At 31.3% G+C, this 22,828-nt stretch overlaps 2 protein-coding genes across 5 annotated transcripts in view; one reads left to right on the forward strand and one right to left on the reverse strand.

Moving 5' to 3' along the window:
• Positions 1-22,828, forward strand: part of LOC129798844 (E3 ubiquitin-protein ligase RNF19B-like) — an 80,255-nt gene that overhangs the window by 13,904 nt on the left and 43,523 nt on the right. Inside the window, exons 1-3 of one of the 4 annotated variants that reach the window (XM_055842278.1) lie at positions 11,357-11,429; positions 20,412-20,667; positions 20,750-20,942. In XM_055842278.1, coding sequence (XP_055698253.1) covers positions 20,760-20,942 — 183 coding nt within the window. In that variant the 5' untranslated portion in view covers positions 11,357-11,429; positions 20,412-20,667; positions 20,750-20,759. Of the gene's footprint in view, positions 1-11,356; positions 11,950-20,411; positions 20,668-20,749; positions 20,943-22,828 lie in introns of those variants that run through there. The other 3 variants (XM_055842270.1, XM_055842261.1, XM_055842252.1) reach the window with 3 other exon arrangements.
• Positions 45-1,126, reverse strand: LOC129799148 (uncharacterized). The gene is made up of 3 exons (XM_055842828.1): positions 1,111-1,126; positions 819-1,027; positions 45-746 (listed from the first exon to the last, which is right to left on the reverse strand). The coding sequence occupies exons 2-3, from the start codon at positions 867-869 to the stop codon at positions 309-311; spliced, it is 489 nt and encodes a 162-aa protein (XP_055698803.1). The 5' UTR covers positions 870-1,027; positions 1,111-1,126; the 3' UTR covers positions 45-308.

A 22,828-nucleotide genomic window follows, 5' to 3' on the forward strand; every position in this document is an offset into this window, starting at 1 on the left:
AATGTCGAGGCTATATGCGATTCAAATCTGTTATTTACGTGGGTTAATGCTTCATTACTGGCTCAACTCACGATAGTGGACTTTGGAGTAAATCGCCTGTTCGAAATCATCTATTAAATAGTCAAGAATTTATCCTTTTAGCTGACAGAGGATACCCTCTCGAGCCATTTATTTTCACGCCATATGCTGATCCTACTACACGAGCTCAACACAAATTTAATAGACTTCATAATCTAGGAAGGAAAGTAATTGAACGCGCATTCGGCATTTTGAAGTCGAAATTTAGATGTCTTCTAAAACACAGAACTCTACACTATTATCCTACAACAGCTGGAAAAATTATTAACTCTTGTTTCACACTTTATAATTACATGAAATTGAGAGGTGTTCAGTTCGATGATCATGAGCACATCCAAAGTTTGTTTCTTTTGCGGTCTGCGTCTTCCAACACCTCCTTGATCATCACTGTTCCTGGGAATTTCATCTGCAATAGTTTGAGGGTCTGGAAGTTCCTCGATAAGATCTTCCGGAAACCCATTACATGCTGGCGAAAATGATCCAGAAGCTGATGGTGTCAACTGGGAGTGACTTGAAATTGACGGTATCCCCCGTGCCTTAATAGTGCTATCACCTTCGTAAGATATATTCCCGAAAGCAGCCAATGATTTCTGCTCCAAGTTACTCAAAATTCTTTTGCAGCCTGATCTCTCCTTGTGCTTCAACTGATATATCCAATCTCTGAAATTCTATGCAAACCGCATACATACACTTGCATTAAAATTAATTATACATTTGCGTGGACGTCAGGATTTCATTACCTTGATCCAATCGTCTTTGACTTTCTGAGGAGGTCCCAAATCATTCAGCATCTTATTTAGTTCGTCCCATGATGCATCGTACCCTGAGGCAAGGGAATCCCAAACACTAGGGTTCTTTATAGCGAAATTCCCAAAACATTCCCTCTGAGACTTTTTGGTGTTTAATCCCTTTCGAGCTCTTTTTGTTCCAGGATTTGTATCTCGAACAACTGACGAATAAGTATGTGCAAAGTGAGGTTATTTTCTACTTGTTCGCAAATTCTCTTGAAGTCATCAATTATGCAATACATACCATTCGGATTGTTTTCTTCGTGCATCTCACTTTCAAAAGAAGATTATATCACAGCTCACAGTCTATAAATTCACTAGAATAAGAGCATCTGTTACTTACAGCACAATCGGCACGTTGACCAAAGTCGCAAATGACAGAGCGACGATGACACTTTGGATATTGAAATCTTTATTTGCATTTCTTGGGATTTTTATCCAAGATCGCAGAATACCAAATCTTGAAATTTTTAAAATCTTTATTTTGAAACTTTATCTTTATCTTTATTCGCAGAATAGAGCCCATAATTTGGAATTCCGAACAAAATAAATTTAGAGTTCGGGCGATACTCATTACGGTTCTTGAAAACCATCCAAAAGAACTTTTCAAAAAATCGAAAAACAGCCAATTTTTGGCCTCGTAATTAAGGAAACCCCCTTAAAATCCACAACTATTTTATTTGAGTTAAGGGGTCACCCTGGCTCAAAAATTCTAAACCCAAAAAAATAGTACATATTAGTCCAAGTACGAGCTTTACTTATTAGCATATGCAAGAATTTTGTTTTTAATAATCGTGCCTACCGTGTAGTATTTTTTTAATGTCCAAATATCAGCTCCTAGTGGTTGAATTTTTAAAATTTAGTAATGAAAATTTTAGAAAATATAGTTTGGTTGTATGTTTATATGCCTTAGAGCTTTATTTTTTTTTTATGTAGAAAAAACTTAAGGAAATTATGCTCACTTTCAGTCTTCGTAACTCATGTAACCTCTTAATAACCTAAAAACCGAAATTCTTACAAAGGAATGATAGCTAACTTAAAATAAGCTTATCACTATCTCATTAAAGTGCTTAGATATATTTAGATTAAACAAACATCGTTTTATATAATGGCATTGAAATTATTACCCTCTTAATTTAAATCTAAAACCATAATTATAAAGTTTATAAAAGTTTTGCCAATTTGTTCCTGTTATGCAGTAGAAACTTTAACACAAACTATTCAATCAGAAAATAATTTGAATGAATTTCATTTAGTGTAATTGCTATAAATAGCCAATAAACTATTTTCAAACTTTCATTTCTGGCTTCTAGAAACCTAATAATTTCCTAACATATTGCTTTCTTGGTATTGTAGTAATTATATTTGCAATGTGATAAGCTTAAACGATATGTCTGGCGGGAAATTTTCATTTCACGAATTGAAAAATACATTCGAAACGTCTGGTAAATATTGCTACAATTTGGTTTCCATATTATTTCAGGAAATATTCAGGTCACATTTTTTCAAAAATGATTATCATGGCCAGAGCGAGCCTCCTCACCTAATTGTGTTAGGATAACATCAAAAGTCATTAAATCAATAAGTAAACTTATAATTATTTTTGAAGAGTATAATGACGTTTTCATGACTATGTTGCAAAGTACTTATTATGGAAAGAGTTTCTTGTGGTTATTCCAATAATAAAATAACGTTTGATGTATTTTTAGGATGAAAACCTTTTAGAGCCATTTGCCAAAAAAATTGAGACAAGTTTTTCCAAAATTATTTTCTTATCGAAATTCACATCAAATGACTATAGTTACTTCTCAAATAAATTTGCGTGTTTCGATGTGAATTGAAAAATAATTTCTTAATGCATTAATTTTGAATTTTGCGAAAATATACATGTATGAGAATTGAGAATACACAACTTTTTAGCTATATAATGAAATGTAACATTTTTCGTGGAAAAGAAAATGTTCAAATTGAAAGACAACATACAAACCCAAAAAATTGCTTTTCCAGTTTATGGAAAGACACGTATACCACGTGAACAATATATTCGCAATGTCGTACTGCCCTTGGGCAAATAATGCCACACAAATGAGATAATACGTAAAGTATTGCAAAATATGTAGGACAGATTAAAATTTAAGCAATAATGTTCTGATGTTAGATAATTTCTAGATATTCAAGTATAACGTATTCTATATTTTACAGAAGATAAATCTTATATTCAAGATTTATGTCATTGCTTACATAGTGTTGCGTAATCATAAAAGAGAAATGAGTTTAAGAAGAAAGAGCAAGGATTGTTGAGGAGTATGAATAAGAATTGCTATTGGATAATCGCATTTTTGACAAGGTTCTCTTTCATGACAAGTCAGTGTAATGTACTGTATCTGTGATACTTAAAAGACTGATATATCAAATAAATATTATTTTGTCACAAAGCGACAACCTATCTATCTATATCATTTACATAACAACTAATTTGCTGTCGTTTATCTCCCTTGAGTTAGATTATTGCACTTAGTAGGTAAACGTGCAAAATATGCTCCACATCAATCTGAGTACATAATACTTGCATATAGGAAATATGTAACATTAAATTTCTCTTAAGTGGATTGCAGATATTGATGCATGGCATTTGATTGCATTTTGCTCTAAAAGGTGTCACGTCAAGATAATATTTTTAAACTGACATATCTGATGGAGATATAATTTTGAAATAATTATTTATGTCTTATTTAAAAAGAAATCTTGTTTATTATTTTAAATATTTAATAGATGTGTGATGATGGCAAAAATAAACTTAATGTGCTTTATCCACTGAATTGTGAACATTAATTGATATATTTAATTGATAAATAAAATCTTGACTACTTATTGGATCATAAATTTAAACCAAAAAAAAAAATTAATTTCCAAACAAATTTAAAAATGAATAAATATGTAAAAATTAATTTGACTGTAATTTTGGACACCTTATTTGTAATTTTGGACAGCTAATCCGCCTCAATAGGATATCTATTGTTCTCCGTTTCAAGAACCTAACTTACCAAGTCTCTTCGTGTTTACGAGAAGGAACCGTAGGATGTTCCAAGGAGCTCGGAAACTTTTCATTAATTCATTAAAGAGAGTTGATTTGGACACTTCAAGTCTTACCTTTTCGGAACCCTTTTTTTATCCCTTTCGAAAAATTGCCTGAATAACATTAGGTTTCCGAAAGAAATGGAAAAAAATGTTTTCAAGCTTAAATATAAAAAAATAAATAAAAATTGTTACTAAACTATACTGAAATTATTCTGCAGTAAAAAAACTGCTTTGAAGCAAATCTAGTGATTTTTTTTTTCATTTATATGTACCTGCCCTTAGCATTGAGATGTAGACATTTAGTAGGCTCAAGGTCCATTACAACTTCTGATATATGAATTTTTCTCTTTACAGAGTGAGATTGTAACCTATTTTTTAGAAATCGGCATTTCGGACCGGATAGATTTTTTTCGCAACTTTTAATGCTACACAATTTATCATAAACATAATTTTTCTGATAGTAGTTAACCCTTTAAGGACGATTGGGTCACCAGTGACCCAAAAATGAAATTTTTTGCATAGCCTTCCAAAGTTGTGTTTTGCTCTAAATAGTCAGAAAAAATAATTTTTTCTGACCCCCAATTTTTTAACTTCTCGTCCTTAAAGGGTTAAACATCCAAGCACATCGTGGTTTGGGTTGGGTGTAACCGTAGCTAAATTGTGTAAAAGTGAAATTAATTTGTCAAAATAATTTCTACCGAAATGTCATGATGTACACTTGAGAGATGATGTGGATATTTATCGTCTTTTCGTCGGCTTTTCATTTATTGTATTCACCTCTGGACACTTGCATTTTCTTTTAACTTTCATATGTGTGAGTCTTTTATTAAAAACGCGCACCGAAGAAAGCTGTCAATATGAAATACTGTCTGTTTCACAATGAAAGCGAGAGGAATAAAATCTCTTTCATATTATGTTCCATTGAGTATATTGAGGGAATTGATATTGAAGAAAAAAAGCGAATAAAATTTCGTTTGCTGTGTTGAAGGAGAAAGATCGATAAGAAAGAGAAAAGAAGTGGAAAAAGATTTTTTTAAAAAAAAGTTAAGAGAAAAGAAGATTCAGTTATGTCTTTCGAAACGCGTTGCAGACATTGAGTTATTAAAGACTTGTGACATTTTTGCAACAATGTATCTCGTCGTATTTAGTGGGTGTATTTTTTTTAACTTTGTTTGCGAGTCTATATTGCCTAAAAATAGAACAGCTATATATTCTCACATATTGTGTTAGGTTCTGCAATATTTATCTATCCACTCTGAGCTCCAGATCAATCAACACTGAACCTTGACTTTGTATGAGAATGATTTGAAAATATTATTAGAGGATCTCTGGGATTCTTTCCTCTCTCAGTCGTAACAAAATACTCTTGTAGAATATACTTGCAGAATTTGCAAAAACAATATCAATATGTTGACTTTTAGTCGATAATAATGCGGTGAGAGAATTAGAGAACAAATAGAAGCGAAGAGTATTGTTGATATTTGTGCTGATATATTGAAATACGCGAAAAAAAATGCCGATGGACAACAAATAAGGAAAATACAAGTTGAGGAGTTAAACTTCAGAAAGTAAAACTCTAGTTGAGAGAGAGATAATGGCAGAAAACACAGAGAGAAAAACTTCAATGTGAATTGCAAATGAAGTTTTTTTTTGCAACAACGATAAACCTGATGTTCATGACCAAATTGCAACAAGAATATCGTGGTTTTGCTGTTTATTTGAGTAATGAAAGAGAAAGTAGATTAATGTTGTTATATTGTAAAATTGCTGATTCGAATATTACCTATCTAAAAAAGCCCCATCCAAAAGAAAATTCGATAGAACATTTCAAGTGTTTTCAGAAAATTTTATTATCTCAAAAGAGATGGGTGTGTAAGATAGCGGAATAGGAATAGTGATAAATCTTTCAGTTGATGAAAAATTCTGTGAGACATTTTTATCTCATCAGACGACCGTCATTGAGTATCTCTGAAGAGTTCGTTGCGATATTTTTGTCTTTTGAATGCTAATGTAGTATATAGCATTCAATTGAATACTAAAAATAAATATCTGATTTAATTTTGCGGAGAACACGATGGAAAAAAAACAACATAGACATGAAAGAGGAAAAACACAAATTAGTCAATTCTAAGGAAATATGGTGATATATAGCACTTACAAATGTATCAACTTTACGTCTTGATTCACGACAGTGCTGAGATAAAATTTATGCTTTAAAATACTGTGGACATTTAATGCAAATAATCTAGAAAAGTTGGAAATTTTACTCTATGCATCTAAAAATTTGACCTAATTTTCATTTTGGTAATTACAAAATTATGCAAATTGAAGAAAAGTCTCAGAAAGACTGATTTTCATACAGATTACATCTCGTTGATGAAAAAAAGTGTTTCAAAAAGGTAAAAATGCAAATATTGATATTTACAAGGTGTTTGTAGGGCACGCAATTTAGTTTAACCACTTTAAAAATTTTAAGATTCACATACATTGAGTCAGTGGATAATTTTAATTTTTTTCATCTTTTTACCTGTAAATTTGCCTAAATATTTTGTTACAATTTTGCAATTCTAAAGTTGCGAGAAAAATGACGTCGAATTTTGTTCATAGGTCCATCCGTCCATAAATCCGTGAGTAAAACTAGAGACTAATGTATTGGACATAGGGTGGAATAACCGGCTATCGCCATGTTTAGGAAAAAATTAAATACATTTAATTATAACTTTTGAATCCTTGTTACAAGATAAGTCAAATTTGACACAAAGTTACTTAGATGTATTGGCTCTAGATACGTGAAAACAATAATCCTAGAACATAACGCTGGACTACTTAAAAAACTGATTTTTATTAATAATGCAAAAATAACCACTTCGTCGCCACTTTTTACCACTTTTCGCCAGTTTTGTAAAATTTGTAACCACTTCTCGCCACCCACTTGAAAAGAACCACACTCGGTTATTTTGGGCAATGCTATGAAAAGAATACATTCACCATTTCTCTTTCCTTGTGATCACTTTATTATTACTCTCTTTAAATGATTTTTCTTCACTTTTATTTGAGAAATCAAATTATGGGGCTTTTGCAGAAAGTAAACAAAGCAGATTTGACAACTGAGAATGTACGAAGTGAAGTTAGCGTCGCCTATTGAAAAGAGATGGCGACAGGTGGTCAATCAATTTTAGAATATTACCACTTTCCGCCATGCCTCATTTTTATACAAAAATAATATAAAATGAAATATTAATTGACTAAATACAAATTTTATGTATTCCACAAGTGCAATTAAATATTCAATAGACAAATTATTTACCCAAATAGGTATTTTTGGCCTGATGAAAATTTGACGACACTTAGTATATTTGGTAAGAGATGTTGGATTCGATGCACTTGCTTAAAATATTGCTCTAAAAAGTGATCAAAATCGTGAATCCAAAACAAATAATTATTATTTTTCGATTCTATGCGTAGAAGCAGAAACAATACAAAAAAATTGCGACTCATTTATTTCATAAATTGCGAAAAATAGCGATTTCAATGTAAGTGGCGAGAAGTGGGGCACTGGCGAGAACTGGTGATTCCACCCTACCTACGTCTTAAGCCGAGTCGGCGTAACGTTAAAATAACCAAAATAATGATTGAATTGCATTCCTATCAATTACCCAATAAATAAACCGTTTCATGGCTAAATCGTAAGCCTGTCTAGGGCATAAGCGATTACAGATAACGATTTAGGGCCTTCGGATAACCTCTACGATCTTCTTATTCGTAAAATTACCTTCATTTTCATCCCGTTTTCCTTATTTCTTAATCGATTGACACACACTAAGTACTTATTAGAAAGATTTAAAATTGTGGAGAAGCTTTAACCGGTATTGCACCTTTTAAACAATCATAATAAATATTTATTAAAAATTCAATATTAGTTTTCAACACATATTGGGGAAAATTTTAAGGTAATTATAAATTGGTTGTAAGTCGTTAAATAAAATAATGACAAACGGCACAAATTGTTGTAAAAACTCTCTGTTAAGCATGGTTCTTTTGATCATGGCATCATAGTTACGAGTTCGAGAATTCCGGTAAGCTGAGATGCCTTATAACTATTTTTTGATACAGAAAACACTTATTAAAAAAAATTCAGAAGTATAAATAATTCAAAATTTATTAAAAATCAAATTAAAATGTAATCATTTAAATTTTTTGGATAAAAATTTTTCTTAGAGGAAATTGGGACACCTTTGAATTCTTTGGATTGGCTTTTTCCCCTATTTTTTTTAATAGAATTCAGCCTTATCATTATGTAATTTAGATTCACAATTGGTTAGTGGAACTAAATTAAATCATGGTAAGGTCAAGTTTCATTCAAAAATAGGAGAAAAACTGTATTTTAAAGCTGCCCCAATTTAAAGGTGCCCCACTTCCACCTATTTGCCCTTAACCGTAAGCATTGTGTTTGGTTTAAAATCATCCATTTTCATAAAAATTCCTTACTACGAAAAATTTAACTTCTGCGGAAAATAATAAAAAAAAATACAGTCAAAATATTTTGTATATCGTCAATGCGCCTTGCTTTGTTAAGAAGGCTTTTGCAAAATTATGAATAATAATCCATAAATTTAATTTCGCTCTGGTATGTGAGAAAAAGAATAGCACAAATTGTCGTGGGGAAAAAAACTAATCAGATGGCGACTGCAAAGAGCATTCTCAAAAGGCAATTGAAGCAAAATTGTATTTATATGTAGAATTGTTATCATCATTAAGTTTTGTAATTATCCTATTGGTATAGAGAAAAATTTCTCATTAAAGTATGAATCACTTAAGACATTTTCTGCTGAAATATAAGTCATATGTGTGTAAGTTAATGAAGTAAGAAAATGATTTTTGTATGTACATATCTATAGATAGAGATTTGTGATAGACTCAGCGACTTTCTCGTGTTACTTTGCTTCTTTTCTCGACTGGAGATGTCATCGTTCGAAATATGTTTCACGTGGGAAATTGTTAACTATTAAGCATTTATATATTTGCTTGTTATTTTTTTTGTATTTTACTTATAAATAAATGACATGCAATGTAGAGAAACATCATCAAGCTGATTCTTCACAAGCCAGAGAAATTACGTATGGGATGTTGTATGATATTTAATGAAAATCATTTGTAAAGTGCAGCATAATTTATTATATTAACTATTGGTTGAGACTAGGTGATGATGATGAGTATTTAGTATAATTTGGTCAATAGAAATCAAAAGTGTTTTCATTAAAAGCAATAATGAGTGGGAAAGCGTTCCACCTTTGTGAAATGATCGAATTCGTAGCTTTTGAAGTTTTTCCCTAAAAGTACTCTAAAAGTTTTTAAGTTAACCCGAAAACTTTCTCAAAAGGATGCCCTTCCATACGAAATATGAAAAAGTTTTGTCAATCGACGGCCAACTGGATCTCGTTAAAAGTTTGTCAAAAGGATATTTTTTATGTAAAATTTGAGATTTTTTTTTTCAAATTGGTAAACAACATCCTTTTGACAAAATTATAACAAGATTTATTCAAACTAATGGCAGCGTGAATGCAATACACTTAAATTTAATTCAAGAATTTACTGGTTCATAAGCAATTTCACACCAGTTCAGACTTGCTAAGGATTCCAAGATCTTTTAAATGAGTCCAGGCTTCCTCGAATCGGTTGAGAACTACGTTCTCTAGAACGGTTTAGTCTTTAATTTTGAAAACAACGATTGAAATCAATTTTCGCATAATAACGTAAAGTTCGTTTACTTTTGAAAATTTTCTCAAATAAACCGCAAAATCAACATTAAAGTTTTAATAAAAGAAAAAGAAAAAAAACATTGTTTTTTTTTTGTTATGAGTAACGCCCAAATAACTTTTGTATTGTAAATATGTTTCTAGCGAGATTATTTACAATCTTTCCGACCTTTAAGTGAGAGTGAATGTGTAGTTTCAAAAACATGTTTACAAAATAAAACTTATTGTGCGTTGGATATTTCAATGATCTTAGATGCATATTTGTAAAAAATAAATACACTGAGAAATAAACGGGGGTGCGATTAACTTTTTTTCCTCATAACTTTAACAGTTTTTAGGTGTAAAGATATATCAACATTTTTTAATGTTAAATTTACACCTGTTTAAGGGTAAAAATAACATGAAAAAGGGTAAATTTAACCCCTAATACACCTAAAAAGCATAATATTTACACCGATTTCGGATCAATACTGCAGGGTAAAATTAACATTTCCGGAAGGTTATTTTAACTTTTTTGGATTTCTCTCAGTGTATATTCATTTTTGTTAAAATTGTAATTTTTTACCAATCAAAAATTTGAAAGTCATGCAGTGGAGTGGACTACATGTCTAGTTAAATGTCAGAGTGCTTGGTCTATGATACAAATTTCCGATTTTCGAATTCTTTTCAGTTTATCAGAAATTTAATAGAATTAAAAGTGTTCGAATCTTATCCAGAGAGATTTGTTGTATTAATTTCAATAGAGATTGGGCCTGACAATTCCATTATTATTTGTAAAAAAAAATGTTTAATGATTTAGAAATCGAAGGCAACCAAAATCCCGAAAGCCAAAACCCCGAACGCCAAAATCTCAAAAGGGCCAAAATCCAGAAAGCCAAAATCTCGAATGTTCAAAATTCTGAAAGGAATTAAATTTATATATAGGATAATATGTAGAACAATTGCCCGAGACACAGAAAATTTCTCTTTACCTCCATTAAGCGCGGGTGCAATCATTGAAGTAGGTATCACTGAGATAAATCCGAAAAAGTTAAAATAACATTCCGGAATTGTTAATTTTACCCTGCAGTATTGATCCAAAATCGGTGTAAATATTACCCTCTTTAGGTGTAATGTGGGTTAAATTACCCTTTTTCATGTTAATTTTACCCTTAATAAGGTGTAAAATTAACATTAAAAAATGTTGATATATTTTTACACATAAAAAGTGTTAAATTTCTGAGGAAAAAATGTTAATAGCACCCTCTTTTTTTTCTCAGTGTATTAATTAATTGACTTTTCTGTAAATTTTAACTACGAAAATTAATAATATTTTTGTGAACAATTTTTCACAAAGTTCTGACCAGTTTATTTTAATCCTTGGTTATTGACCTAATCTGTTGTTCTTTTTGTTATTTTCTTCTTTCAAATTAATTTTTGATACCATTTCACCCACCACTAACAATTACAGACATTGCTGACCTCCCTCCTGGGAGCTTTTTTCATTCTCAAAAATATATACTGCACATCTATTTGAGATTTACCAATACTTAGAGGAGCATCAACTTGGATAAATATAATAACAATAAGAAAATCTCGACAAACAACTCTATATAGTATTCCAATGTTGAAAAGCTCACTCATTGAATTTGTTGGTGAATATTTGGAGTGTGAGTGCGAGAGTGAACGAGGTTTTCAATCGAGCGAGCTCTAAAGAAGAGGTTTTAGGTGTTTGACCAAAGCTACAGCCGTAAGTTTCTCACTTTTAGTTTCATTCAAACCATCGTAGCTTGTACACATTTTACGTGATTCAATTGTGTATTTTTTTTTTATTAAATATTTGTGTCTTTCACTGTGATTGATATGTTATGAAATTGAGAAGTGTATCGAGGGTTGGCCTCAAGTGATTTTCTTGCCTAACCATTACATGCACTAGTGCACTAAATCGTAAATTGACTTGGGGAAATGTATATAATTCCCGGATATATTTAACAAACTGGGAGCAAAAGTTAATTGAAAATAGTGGTGACTGCATAGAAAATACTCAATTATTGGTAATTCAATACTCATAATTTATTAAACATTCTCTTTTGGTTTTTGTCTCGTGATTATGTGTGACATTGTGTGTGAATGCAAAAAAATATAAATAAAGAAAAGTGTTTGTAGAGATCTTGTGAAGATGCAAAGAAAATGAAAAAAAGAGCAGAATTAATCAAGATATTGAGGCAATGCTACAATTATCCATTGTAAATGGAAAGAGTGTCACAATTGTGAGTAAATTAGGTATTAGGTCTTGTTTAGTTTTTCAATAACCTCCCTCTGAATTATGCGAAATAAGAGAACAATTTAAATCCATGTGTTGAAGTCATACTGTGCCATTTTCTATACTCTGAAGTCTCTATCTGTGTCTGCTGTTATTTCATCACAAGTTGATTATACGAATATTGCATGCTGCAAAAGAAGTGGTTTAAAATGTGTCAATGCTAAAAAACATTGAGAGAAGTGTACGTAAAGAATGTTGAGATCACTCTATAGACGCATATTGATACCTAGATTTTTTTTGTTCAATTATATCGATACTAGGTTAATTTGTGCACTAATGATTGGCAAAAGAGGTATAGCGGCAAAGAAGACATTGAGAAAGGGAAACAGGTCAAACCAAATTGCATTGACATTAAAAATTAAAGTAACTGAAAGTGTGTGTATAATATAAATATTAATTATAGGGCTTTCCTGCTTAAATACAGGAAAAGATATAAAATTCTCATTTATCATGCACCTACGCAATTTATGCATTTGCAAGAGAAAAAAATTGCAATAAGTGGGATTTTTATATGGCTTTAATGCCTCTTTTTAACTCTTTATATTTATCTGAAAAGCGTGTGAGGGAGAAATGAAAGGTGATGGAAAAACTTCTCTGCTTTGTGACATGCTCGAACTTGTTAATAAGGTTCTTTAGAGGTCCAAATCAAGATTGGCGAGGGATGGTTTTAATGAAGAACGAAAATTTCGAGGCTAATATGAAGGTTTTGTTAAACAAATGTAGACTTATGGGGGGTCCATCGACAACACCATGTCCCTATCTCTAAACGTTAAGTTTCTAAGCCTGCTCAAGCCCAGATAGACAAACGTCGGATTAGCAAAGGTATAGGGGGAAGTGAGAAAAAAGCCCTGGGGTGACATGATAATTTCTTTTCGATACTATCGACTGTCGATTTTGAAAAATTTAAACGATAGCCGCACTTCCGGTAACCAATAAAGATATTTCTCAACAGTCACATTCTTTTAAGAAGGTCACAATGAATGGCCCAATAATATGTAAAAAGTCAACATTCACTTCATCCAGCAGATATAGATTTATCGATACTATCGATTCGATAGTGAGGAGTTTAGTTGGGAGAAAAGAACCTGTTTAAAAGTTACCGCGATTTAAAAGTACCCCACTTCCCTTTATTAGACGAGCTGGGGAATATAAAGGAAAATATTGTAAAGAATCTTATCTAAAAGCGTTCCTTGGGAATATCATATTATAGAGGGGGGTCGTCGAAAACTATAAATAGCTAACTCACACCATTTGTTGTTTATCTTTCTCCGAATGATAAACAAACACTGGAATTCCAAAATTTTACCAAGTTATATATTATCTTGAATAGTCAAAAAATGAAATATAAATTCCGAATCAACGGTTTATTATATTGCTCACACTTTAAGATCGAGCAATTAAAGTAATGGTGAAAAATTGTGTACAATATAAATGAATACAATGCATTTTTTTCTTCCTTATGGCTATAAAAATTACATTGTTAGTGGCAATAAATAGCAGAAGTTGGGAAATTAATGTAAACCATGTCGTTTTGTCGAGTAGCATATTTTCTTCACAAAATTCCAAGCAGAATTATTTTTAGCTGGGATTCTTCACAATCTCAGCTTTTTTAAATTTTTAATCGAGAAAATATAGCTTAATGATGCCATTTTATAATAAATATTTTCGAAAACTTAAAAAATCATTAATATCCTGGTTTTATATTAGCATCACGAGAAACTTTGGGACCTTAAATTATGTGCAAAGAATATTTCTTGTCTCTAAAACCAAATTTATAAATTAAAATGTTTATTTCTTTACCTCGGCAGAAACTGTCTCCCTTAACATTGTTTATTAAATTATATATTATTTTATAACGAGTCGTTAAATAGGGATGATTTTTTTAATATCTTAAAACGTTTGCCAAGGTAATTTTGAAGCTTAAAGTAATCCTCAAAGGTTTAACGCTGTTCCTGAAGGTCCGGTTTCTTATATTAATTTCTATAAAAATACTATACTTGCGTAAACATTTTCTCCAGAATAATTTTTATTGAAAAATTATATAGCAGTTAAGCTATTTGGCTAAGCCTTAGGTCTAAATCCCGCATAACCAAAATCATAAAGGTTTCGCGCGGTAATTACAAAGGACCTTTTATTTTTTAGGATTAATTTGTTTATTTTTTTCTGGGTAATCTTACAAAAGAAATCATCTTTAAGTCACTTTTTGATGATCCAAAAATTAAACTAAGATTAAACTAAGATTATTTTGAACACGGCAAATCTTTCCTAGTGACATTGGCACACCTTTTCAATTTAGCGAAATTCAATCGATTGCAATTTTACCTCTTATTCTTTGAGACTGAAATCAGATATAAATTGTCTTTTTCTGTCGAACGGAAATTGAATTTGAAATTAAAATGAAATTGATATATCAATTTGCATTTGACAGAATGAGACAAATATATATCTGATTTCTGATGCCTGATCTCAGTTTAAAAGATTAAGATGTAAAATTTCAATCGATTGAATTTCATTGAATTAAAAAAGATTTAAAATAATTAAATTAAAATTTTAGAGACTAACAAAATTTCCTTAACATAAATTTTGTATTTGTTTATTGTTTTTAATGAACTGGTCTAGATCTAGAATGAAACCTAGATCTAGTCAAAAACAAAGGCAATTTCAAAAACATGTTTACAAAACAAAAATGTTGGGCGCTGGACATAATATACAACACACAATAACTTTTCTTTTGCAAACATAAATATTATTATCGACATTTCAGTGAGAGAAATAAAATGTAGATTAAAGTTATCTTGCTTGTTCTTATGCGCCACATACAATAATTTTTCTATGCATGTTTTTGATATTTCAATGAGAGTGAGCGAGATCTAGTTCTAGTCATTTCACTCATTTTTATGTCCAACGCACAATAACTTTTGTTTAGAAAACCTGTTTTTGACATTTCAATGAGAGTGAATGAAACATAGATATAGTCATCTCGCTCATTCTCATGGGAAATTTTGAAAACATATTTACAAACAAAAGTTATTGTGCGCTGGTCATTATGGGCCGTTTCAAAAAACACATTTACAAAACAAAAAAACATTATGCATAATGCCCAACGCACAATAACTTTTGTTTATAAATATGTTTTCAAAATTACCTATGAGAGTCAGCGAGATGACTAGATTTAGGTTTCATTCACTCAATGATTTCGGAACTGCCTCTGACAAACAGGGAGACGACTAGATCTCTATTTCATTCACTCTCATAAAAATTTCAAAAACATGTTTATAAAACAAAAGTTATTATGCTTTGGGCATTATGCCAAGCGCACAATAACTTTTGTTTGTCAACATGTTTTCGAAATTTTCTATGAAAGTGAATGAAATGTAGATCTAGTCATCTCGCTCCCTCTCATAGGAAATTTTGAAAACATGTTTACAAACAAAAGTTATTGTGCGCTGGTCATTAGACAGAAAGCACGATGCGATGGTCGTGCATTTTTTTTATATTTAAGACCAATCTTCAATAAAGTTGAATTTGTTATTTTATAGTACATAAATTTTTATAACATTTCCATGCACTTTTATTCAAAGCTTTAAAGTTTAAAATCCGTGCTTAATTTTTAAAGGATAAAAATTCTATGGAATCAGCCATATAAATCAAACTAAATACATTTAGCTAAAATAACACTTGATCAGAAGTTAAGGTCACAGTTCAGGAATTTGACAATTGTATGATACTAACAATTTAAAAAAAAGAGCCAATATTGCTATCAAGCTGTAATTGATTCATTATCAAGTGATATTACCTTGAAATGATGTGTGTATCTCATAAGAGAGATGATTTCTGTAAGAAAAATTACAATAACACTTAGTACTATACAGCATGTTATTAATTTGAGGTTTTCCCGGGTATTATACGCTCTTAAATGAAAATAGTTGATAAAAGATGAATAGAAAAGAGCTTTGTGTGTTTATTTGCATCAGAGATGAAGATAAAAAAGGAGGAAGAAATGATTGTGATAAATACACTACACGAGAACAAAAGAAGAAGAGTAGTATGAAGCTTTTCCAGCTTAAATGACATTTAAAGTATGAATCAATATGCAAATTTTTTCCTTTCCTCAAAGTTTTTGTCGTACGAATATTTTCGTGTGTATATTGAGTGGTATTGAAGTGATGCTAATGAATCAATATACAATTCTTTTTTCTTTGCAAAAATGGGATATTTGTGTGAGGGTATATAATCTTTGCTTTTGGTAGAGAGCTGCTTTGTGTTTCTGACAAGGGAAGTACTCGAGTCATCAAATTCAGAAAAATCTGAGGCTTTGCTCAACTACGCATAAAGGCATCAAATTAAACGTGGTATATTCAAAAAGTGCGAAATCGGGTTAATTCCCTTTTTTTTTAAAGAAAAAAAATTCCCTAAAGTTGAAAATGACACCTTACGCAGCATATAATAAAGAAAATTCATATGGGACTGCATGCGGCGCTGGCTCAGCGGTAGCGCACTGGGCGTTCAACGGGAGTGCCGCATACAGGTTTTTTTTATTTATTTTTCTACTAGTAAATTGATTATTTGATAAATTATGGGATTCACTTTCATCGCTTTTAAAAATTTGTTGGGGATTTTAATTCAGCACTCTAGATAAGCAATTTACACTACAATAATACTACTTAATAAAGAATAGAATTTTTAATTGAAAAAAAAAGATATCAAAAGGAAAAAAAACAGACAGAGCCAGGGGATCGAACCCGCGGCACTCCCGTTGAACGCCCAGTGCGCTACCGCTGAGCCAGCGCCGCATGCAGTCCCATATGAATTTTCTTTATTATATGCTGCGTAAGGTGTCATTCTCAACTTTAGGGAATTTTTAAAAAAAAATTAACCCGATTTCGCACTTTTTGAATATACCACGTTTAATTTGATGCCTTTATGCGTAGTTGAGCAAAGCCTCAGATTTTTCTGAATTTGATGACTCGAGTACTTCCCTTGTGAGACACGATAATAATAAATGAATACTTGCTATGTGGAAACTTCATTCACAAATCACCACGGATGAATGGGAGTGTGAGGAAAATACACAAATTAACTGAATCTCATTAACACAGAAGAAAAATAAAAAAAAAACAGAAATTTTTGATGAGGGCGTAGAGAAGAAAAGCTTGAGATCCATCAATTGGTTGGAGAGGAATTTTATGAGCTGAATTAGCTTTGAGGAAAATATTTATGAATACTTGAATATCATGTGAAAAATTGCACAGATATTTCGCAAATATTTATTTTCATTTTAAATTTTTACTTTTGTATTGAATTGATTGTAAATTCTGGATATTTCGAGATTTTGAAAAACTTCTGATTAAAGTGAATAATTCTTATTATCGTCGATTGTAAGACAATTCAATAAATTTATAAATAATGATTTCAGTTAAGCCAAATGTGTTAATGCCATTTGTTTTACTAATCCCAACGAAAGTACATGTTAGGGCTCTTGATCGTATAAGTACATAAATGTGATACAGCATGTGGCTATAAAATTTATATAATACATGAAATTACACTTAATTTGAGAAGGAAAACAAAGAGGGTGTATTTATTCGATTTATTCTTATGAAGTATTGACATATATTGATATATTTATCTGTCAATGCTTAGGGGAAAGTGCTCTCCTTTCGAACGTTCATGCCTTCGAATAATGTGAATTTCTTTTATTTTTTGTAAGAGATTTACACAAAATTATCACGGAATTATCAACAATTGATGATAAGCCAACTAATATTTAATAGAAATGTGTAAGTCTCTTTAGGAAAACTAAAAGAAAATTCACATTATTCGAAGGCATGAACGTTCGAAGGGAGAGTACTTTCCCCTATACCCCTTATACGGTTTTGACTGATATCGATTACAACATTTAAAAACGTATATACATTTTAAGAGTTTACGACACGATATAATGCACCTAGTTAAAATATTTAACGTAGTAGAGGAAAGCGCGCTACCTTCGGATGATTTAAACTTCAAACAATTCATTCTGAATTTGTCCCATTATAATATTAAATTTTAATAGCTAGTCTAATGCCTCAAATTTTCAGAAAAGCATTATATGGGGGAAATCCATAAGGAACAAAGAGAAAAAATTGAATTGTCCGAAGTTTAAGTCATCCGAAGGCAGCGCGCTTTCCCCTATTATGATATAATAATAGTGGCAAAATGTTCCAATATCTAGGAATCTAGGGCTTCTTACAGGGGAAGTTCAAGATATCCATTGAAGCTCATTGGATGCAGTTCAAACGTCTTTATCACCAGAAAATTTCTGGTGAACTTAAGGGAGATTTGAACTCAAGCCACGTGCATCATAGAGAGGGTACTGCACCACTTGACCCATTAGGTGGTCTCAATTAACGTAGTACCACTACCACTAGTACCTAATAGAAGAACACGATTCTAAATTAAAAGAGGAATAGTTTAACGAATTCGGAGGATTTGAACCTTATGGCATCTACACACTCGATAAATATCTATCCAAGTTGAAGCAAATTTCCTATGCTTGCGTAGGACAAACTCTTCAATATGGACATAAATTTCTGTAGTGTGTAGAGAACATAAGGGATCCTTTTAGGACACAAAACTCATTCACTTATCAATTCTACACTTTATCATTGATTTTTTATCATTTAAATAATCTTATAAAGGTTATTTTCAAATCCTGAAAAATTTTAAGTTGCCGAAGTTAATGAACAACCCTTGCAGCCTTCTATTGACGGGATTTAGAATCTTGTAAAATAGCGGAAAGAGGCAATACTTTCGACGCACGACAATATTCCGATTTTGAAGTGTAGGGGAAAGTACTCTCCCTTAGAACGTTTATGCCTTCGAATAATGTGGATTTTCTTTTACTTTTCCTAAAAAACCTACATCATTTCTAATAAATATTAGTTAGCTTATCAACAATTTATTGATAATTACATAATAATTATGTGTAAATCTGTTAGGAAAAATAAAAGAAAATTCACATTATTCGAAGGCATGAACGTTCGAATTGAGAGTACTTTCCCCTAATATTTTAAAAATTTAATTTGAAACTTTTCAATACAACATACAGAAACGCAATTTAAATATAAACATTTGCTCAAGTTATATATCAGACAACTTGTTATAGGGAAAATGTAATATCGTCCACTTTGTTTAAAAAATCGTACAGCAAGTTTTTGTTTTTTTTTTAGAACTCATTTGTAATGCATTTTTCACAACATTTTAGTTGAACAGACCACGGGTTTTATTTCTTTTAGCACTGTACAAAGCATAAATTGAATCATTTATACATGCTTCTGGGACTTTGAGAAAAAAAGAACATTTGTTAAAAATTAAAAACATGGCCTAATTGGCAAACCGGCGTCAAAATGTGAATCTTTTCCAGTAAAAACGTAATAAACCAGGGATATTTCGCTTAAAATCTACGGTATCAATCACTGTAAGAACAATTAAATAATTTTTTATGAAGATTTAATTGTTTTACAAACTTATAAAAAAATTTATCTGTGTTTTATCTCAATCTAAGTCGCAGAAAAATATGAAGTTTTTAAAAATTTGTTTTAAAACAATTTTCATACAGAAGTTTTAATAGAAGAATTTTAATTTTAATTATTTTCAAATTGAACAAATTTTATATAATATGAGCTTGAATAGAATAAATATTTATAAAAGGAAAACTGTACACTGAGAGAAATCCGAGAAAAGTTAAAATAACATTCCGGAAAAATGTTAATTTTTCCCTGCTGTATTGATCCGAAATCGGTGTAAATATTATGCTTGTTAGGTGTATTAGGGGTTAAAATTACCCTTTTTCATGTTATTTTTACCTTTAAAAAGGTGTAAAATTAACATTAAAAAATGTTGATATATTTTTACACTTAAAATTGTTAAAGTTCTGAGGAAAAAAAGTTAATCGCACCCCCGTTGTAATTTTTTCAAAATCAGTGTCCGATATTTTACTAATCGACGATATTTCAATCTGTTTACAATATTTATTTAACTTGTTTTTTTTTTCTTTTTTTGGAAAAATCGGAATAATAAACAAGTAAATGGAACAAATACCCTCGGGACAATTTGACTTCACCATCTGCTTGAAGGTCTCTATGCCTTTACAATGACTGTACGATAGCTCTCACATTCCCCTGATTTGGATTAACCCCTTCTTTAATTATATTCAATTTTAGTTTTTCTTATTTGTTTTTTTATTATTATTTTATTCTGATATTATTGCTCATAGATACTCTTCAGGAATCTTACTGTCTGAAGATTATTATCATTTAACGCGAACAATTGTATTCAGAAATCGTAAAAAATCTATTATACGCTCTTAAATTGAATAACAAGTATATTAAAATTAATTTCAATTTTTTTTTTTGCATTCTTCTCCAGGATCATCGGCAACTTGTCTAGTCGAAGCTTAAAGAGTGTTCAACTTTGAGTGTTTTTTTTTCTTCTTATGTTACTCCAAAAAGCACGAGTTAGTGGAAGATAGTAGAGAAGCAAAATAAATTTTGTTATTTGTGCGTCGTCTGGTGATGTCTTCGGTATCGAGTACATTGCAGAATAATATGAGTGGAGGGAATAAAATGCAATTGAGTAAATGCTAATTGAATTGCAGAAATTATTTGAAGATCTTCAATAACAAGTAAGCGCAATGGTTTTGTTTTTTTTTTCGAAGCAACGATTTCTCATATTGCATTGAACTTTTTTTTTGGGTGGAATTCCAGAAGTGTAAAGATGCGAAGAAGTACACGGAATGCATTTAGTTTTCCGGACTTTTCGCTCAGGAGACTTCTCCTGCAGGGAGCCCGGGCAGCCCGTGGGAGTCCACCATTGGGACAGCGTTTGTGTGATGTGGAGAAGGGATCGTCGAAGCACGAGAAGAGCCATGCAAGTGCCAGCGGAAGTGGAAATAGCAAGGTGAGATCATTTAGTAGAGATGAAACATGCCAATTTGCAATCACAACAGAAGCTTTAACGAACAATCATCATGTTGGTGGGTGATTAGATGTTTATTCTTTGATTTGTTTACAATTTTAAATGACGATTGAAAAGAGGGAATGCACAGAGATGAAGTAGGTAAAGGAGAAAAAATGGGCTTTGGAAAACCGGGGGAAAAGAGATGAGACAGAGTTTATGTGTCAACATTTGAGATTTTTATGAAGGTTTTTCACCACATTTCACGATTGAACGAAAAAAACATTTCTTTCCTAATGAAAGTCTTAAGAGAGTATTGAATTTTTTCCCCATAAGAATCAATGTCGTAAGAGGCGGATGGAAGTTGTAGGAAAAAAAAGAGGCATTTTCTTATAGATTTATCGTTCAATTGATTTTCTCTTTTAATTTGTTGTTCTTTGACATGTTTTTATTTCGACTATAAAATTTCTCTTGGCAAAAAAAAACACTGCTTTTCCAATCAATTCCAGAAAGTCAAGTATGGCGCAATAATTATACTGTAATGTGAATTTATAAATAAAACTGCAAATCAAATAATGACTCAATATCACATTCACCACATCATACTGTGCTTGTTTAAACATGAATTGTGATTATTAGCAAAATTTCTCTCCTTCTCTCACCTACACCATCTACATTTTCGCACATTTGCAATCAAAAGGGCCACATGATTTTTTTTCTTACAATTTGTAATTGTATTTAAATTGTTTTCCTTTAAAACTTTATAGAAATAATATAAATTTAACATCAGACAAAATTAAAAATTACACAAAGAATTGTCGGTTATTGGCACAAGGGAGGGCATATTGATAAAATTTAGAATATGGCATAATTTGAAGCATTTCGCGAATACAAATTGGAACGTGGAATTTTGTCATTGATAAAAACAATACTAATTTTTTATTTATACATTTTCTTTGCCTTATAACATCAATTACTTGACGAGCACTTTTTGTTCATATGCAAAAAGATCTTCGTAAATATCCGTAAACACACAAAAAAAATGTTCATAAAATTTTGTCATTTGTTCGTGAATTTTTACCAGATAATGAAACATTTACGAACAAATTGTTATCAAAGATCAAAAATTGCTCGTCAAGTGATCATGTTACGAACAATATTTGTGAAAAAGTACGAACTTGTTCGTGAGTTATACGCTCTACAGGCATTTTGTAAGTCCCCAGTAGAAATTCACAAACTTTTACGAACAATTAGACGAAATATTCTTGTCTGTGCAGACAAAAAGTAAGTGATTCCGGAAATTTTTAAAGGTATTTTGAGGCGATTTTGTAACCAGCTGGGGTTTGACACACTTCCCGAAGCTTCGGGAAGAGATATTATGACAACTGAAATCGCTAGCCTAGTATTCAGAAAATGCCATTCTACTTCCCAAATTAACGAGAGTTTCAATATGGTTTCAATTACTGGGATTGTCAAGCAAACGGACAGATTGCCCTCTATACAGATTGATGATTTAATTGGAGAGCAATCAAGTTAAAGAAGCTCCTAAATCCTTCCCCCTCCGAAAGTCACTACGCGTCCAATATGCCTTGCTCCAAATTGTAGAATTCCCCATGTTCCAATTTGTCCCAACTCGTAGTAGTATTGTTTTTACACTAAACTATAATTTAGGGAGTAGTAATAATGAATGAGGGGTTCGAGATGCAGTCCAAATTACACAGCGTCTGTTTGATGTTAATCTGCGATGTTTCGGTAAATTTAATACTGTCATGCTTCTAACGTGTTAGGGCCTATGACAGACCTGAGGATTAGCCGAGAGACGGCTTAGCGTAATTATATTCGAAATAATAGTTAGACATCAATTCCCGGTGGCAGCTAAAATCCCAAAC

This window comes from Phlebotomus papatasi, chromosome 1 (assembly GCF_024763615.1).
Source record: "Phlebotomus papatasi isolate M1 chromosome 1, Ppap_2.1, whole genome shotgun sequence".
Taxonomy (NCBI): domain Eukaryota; kingdom Metazoa; phylum Arthropoda; class Insecta; order Diptera; family Psychodidae; genus Phlebotomus; species Phlebotomus papatasi.

Excerpts from the sequence above, each read along its gene's own strand:
- LOC129799148 (XM_055842828.1), bottom strand. The coding sequence starts at position 869 with ATGCTGAATGATTTGGGACCTCCTCAGAAAGTCAAAGACGATTGGATC. Across the intron at positions 747-818 it reads TCAAAGACGATTGGATCAAG|AATTTCAGAGATTGGATATA; the intron begins GTAATGAAATCC and ends CGGTTTGCATAG.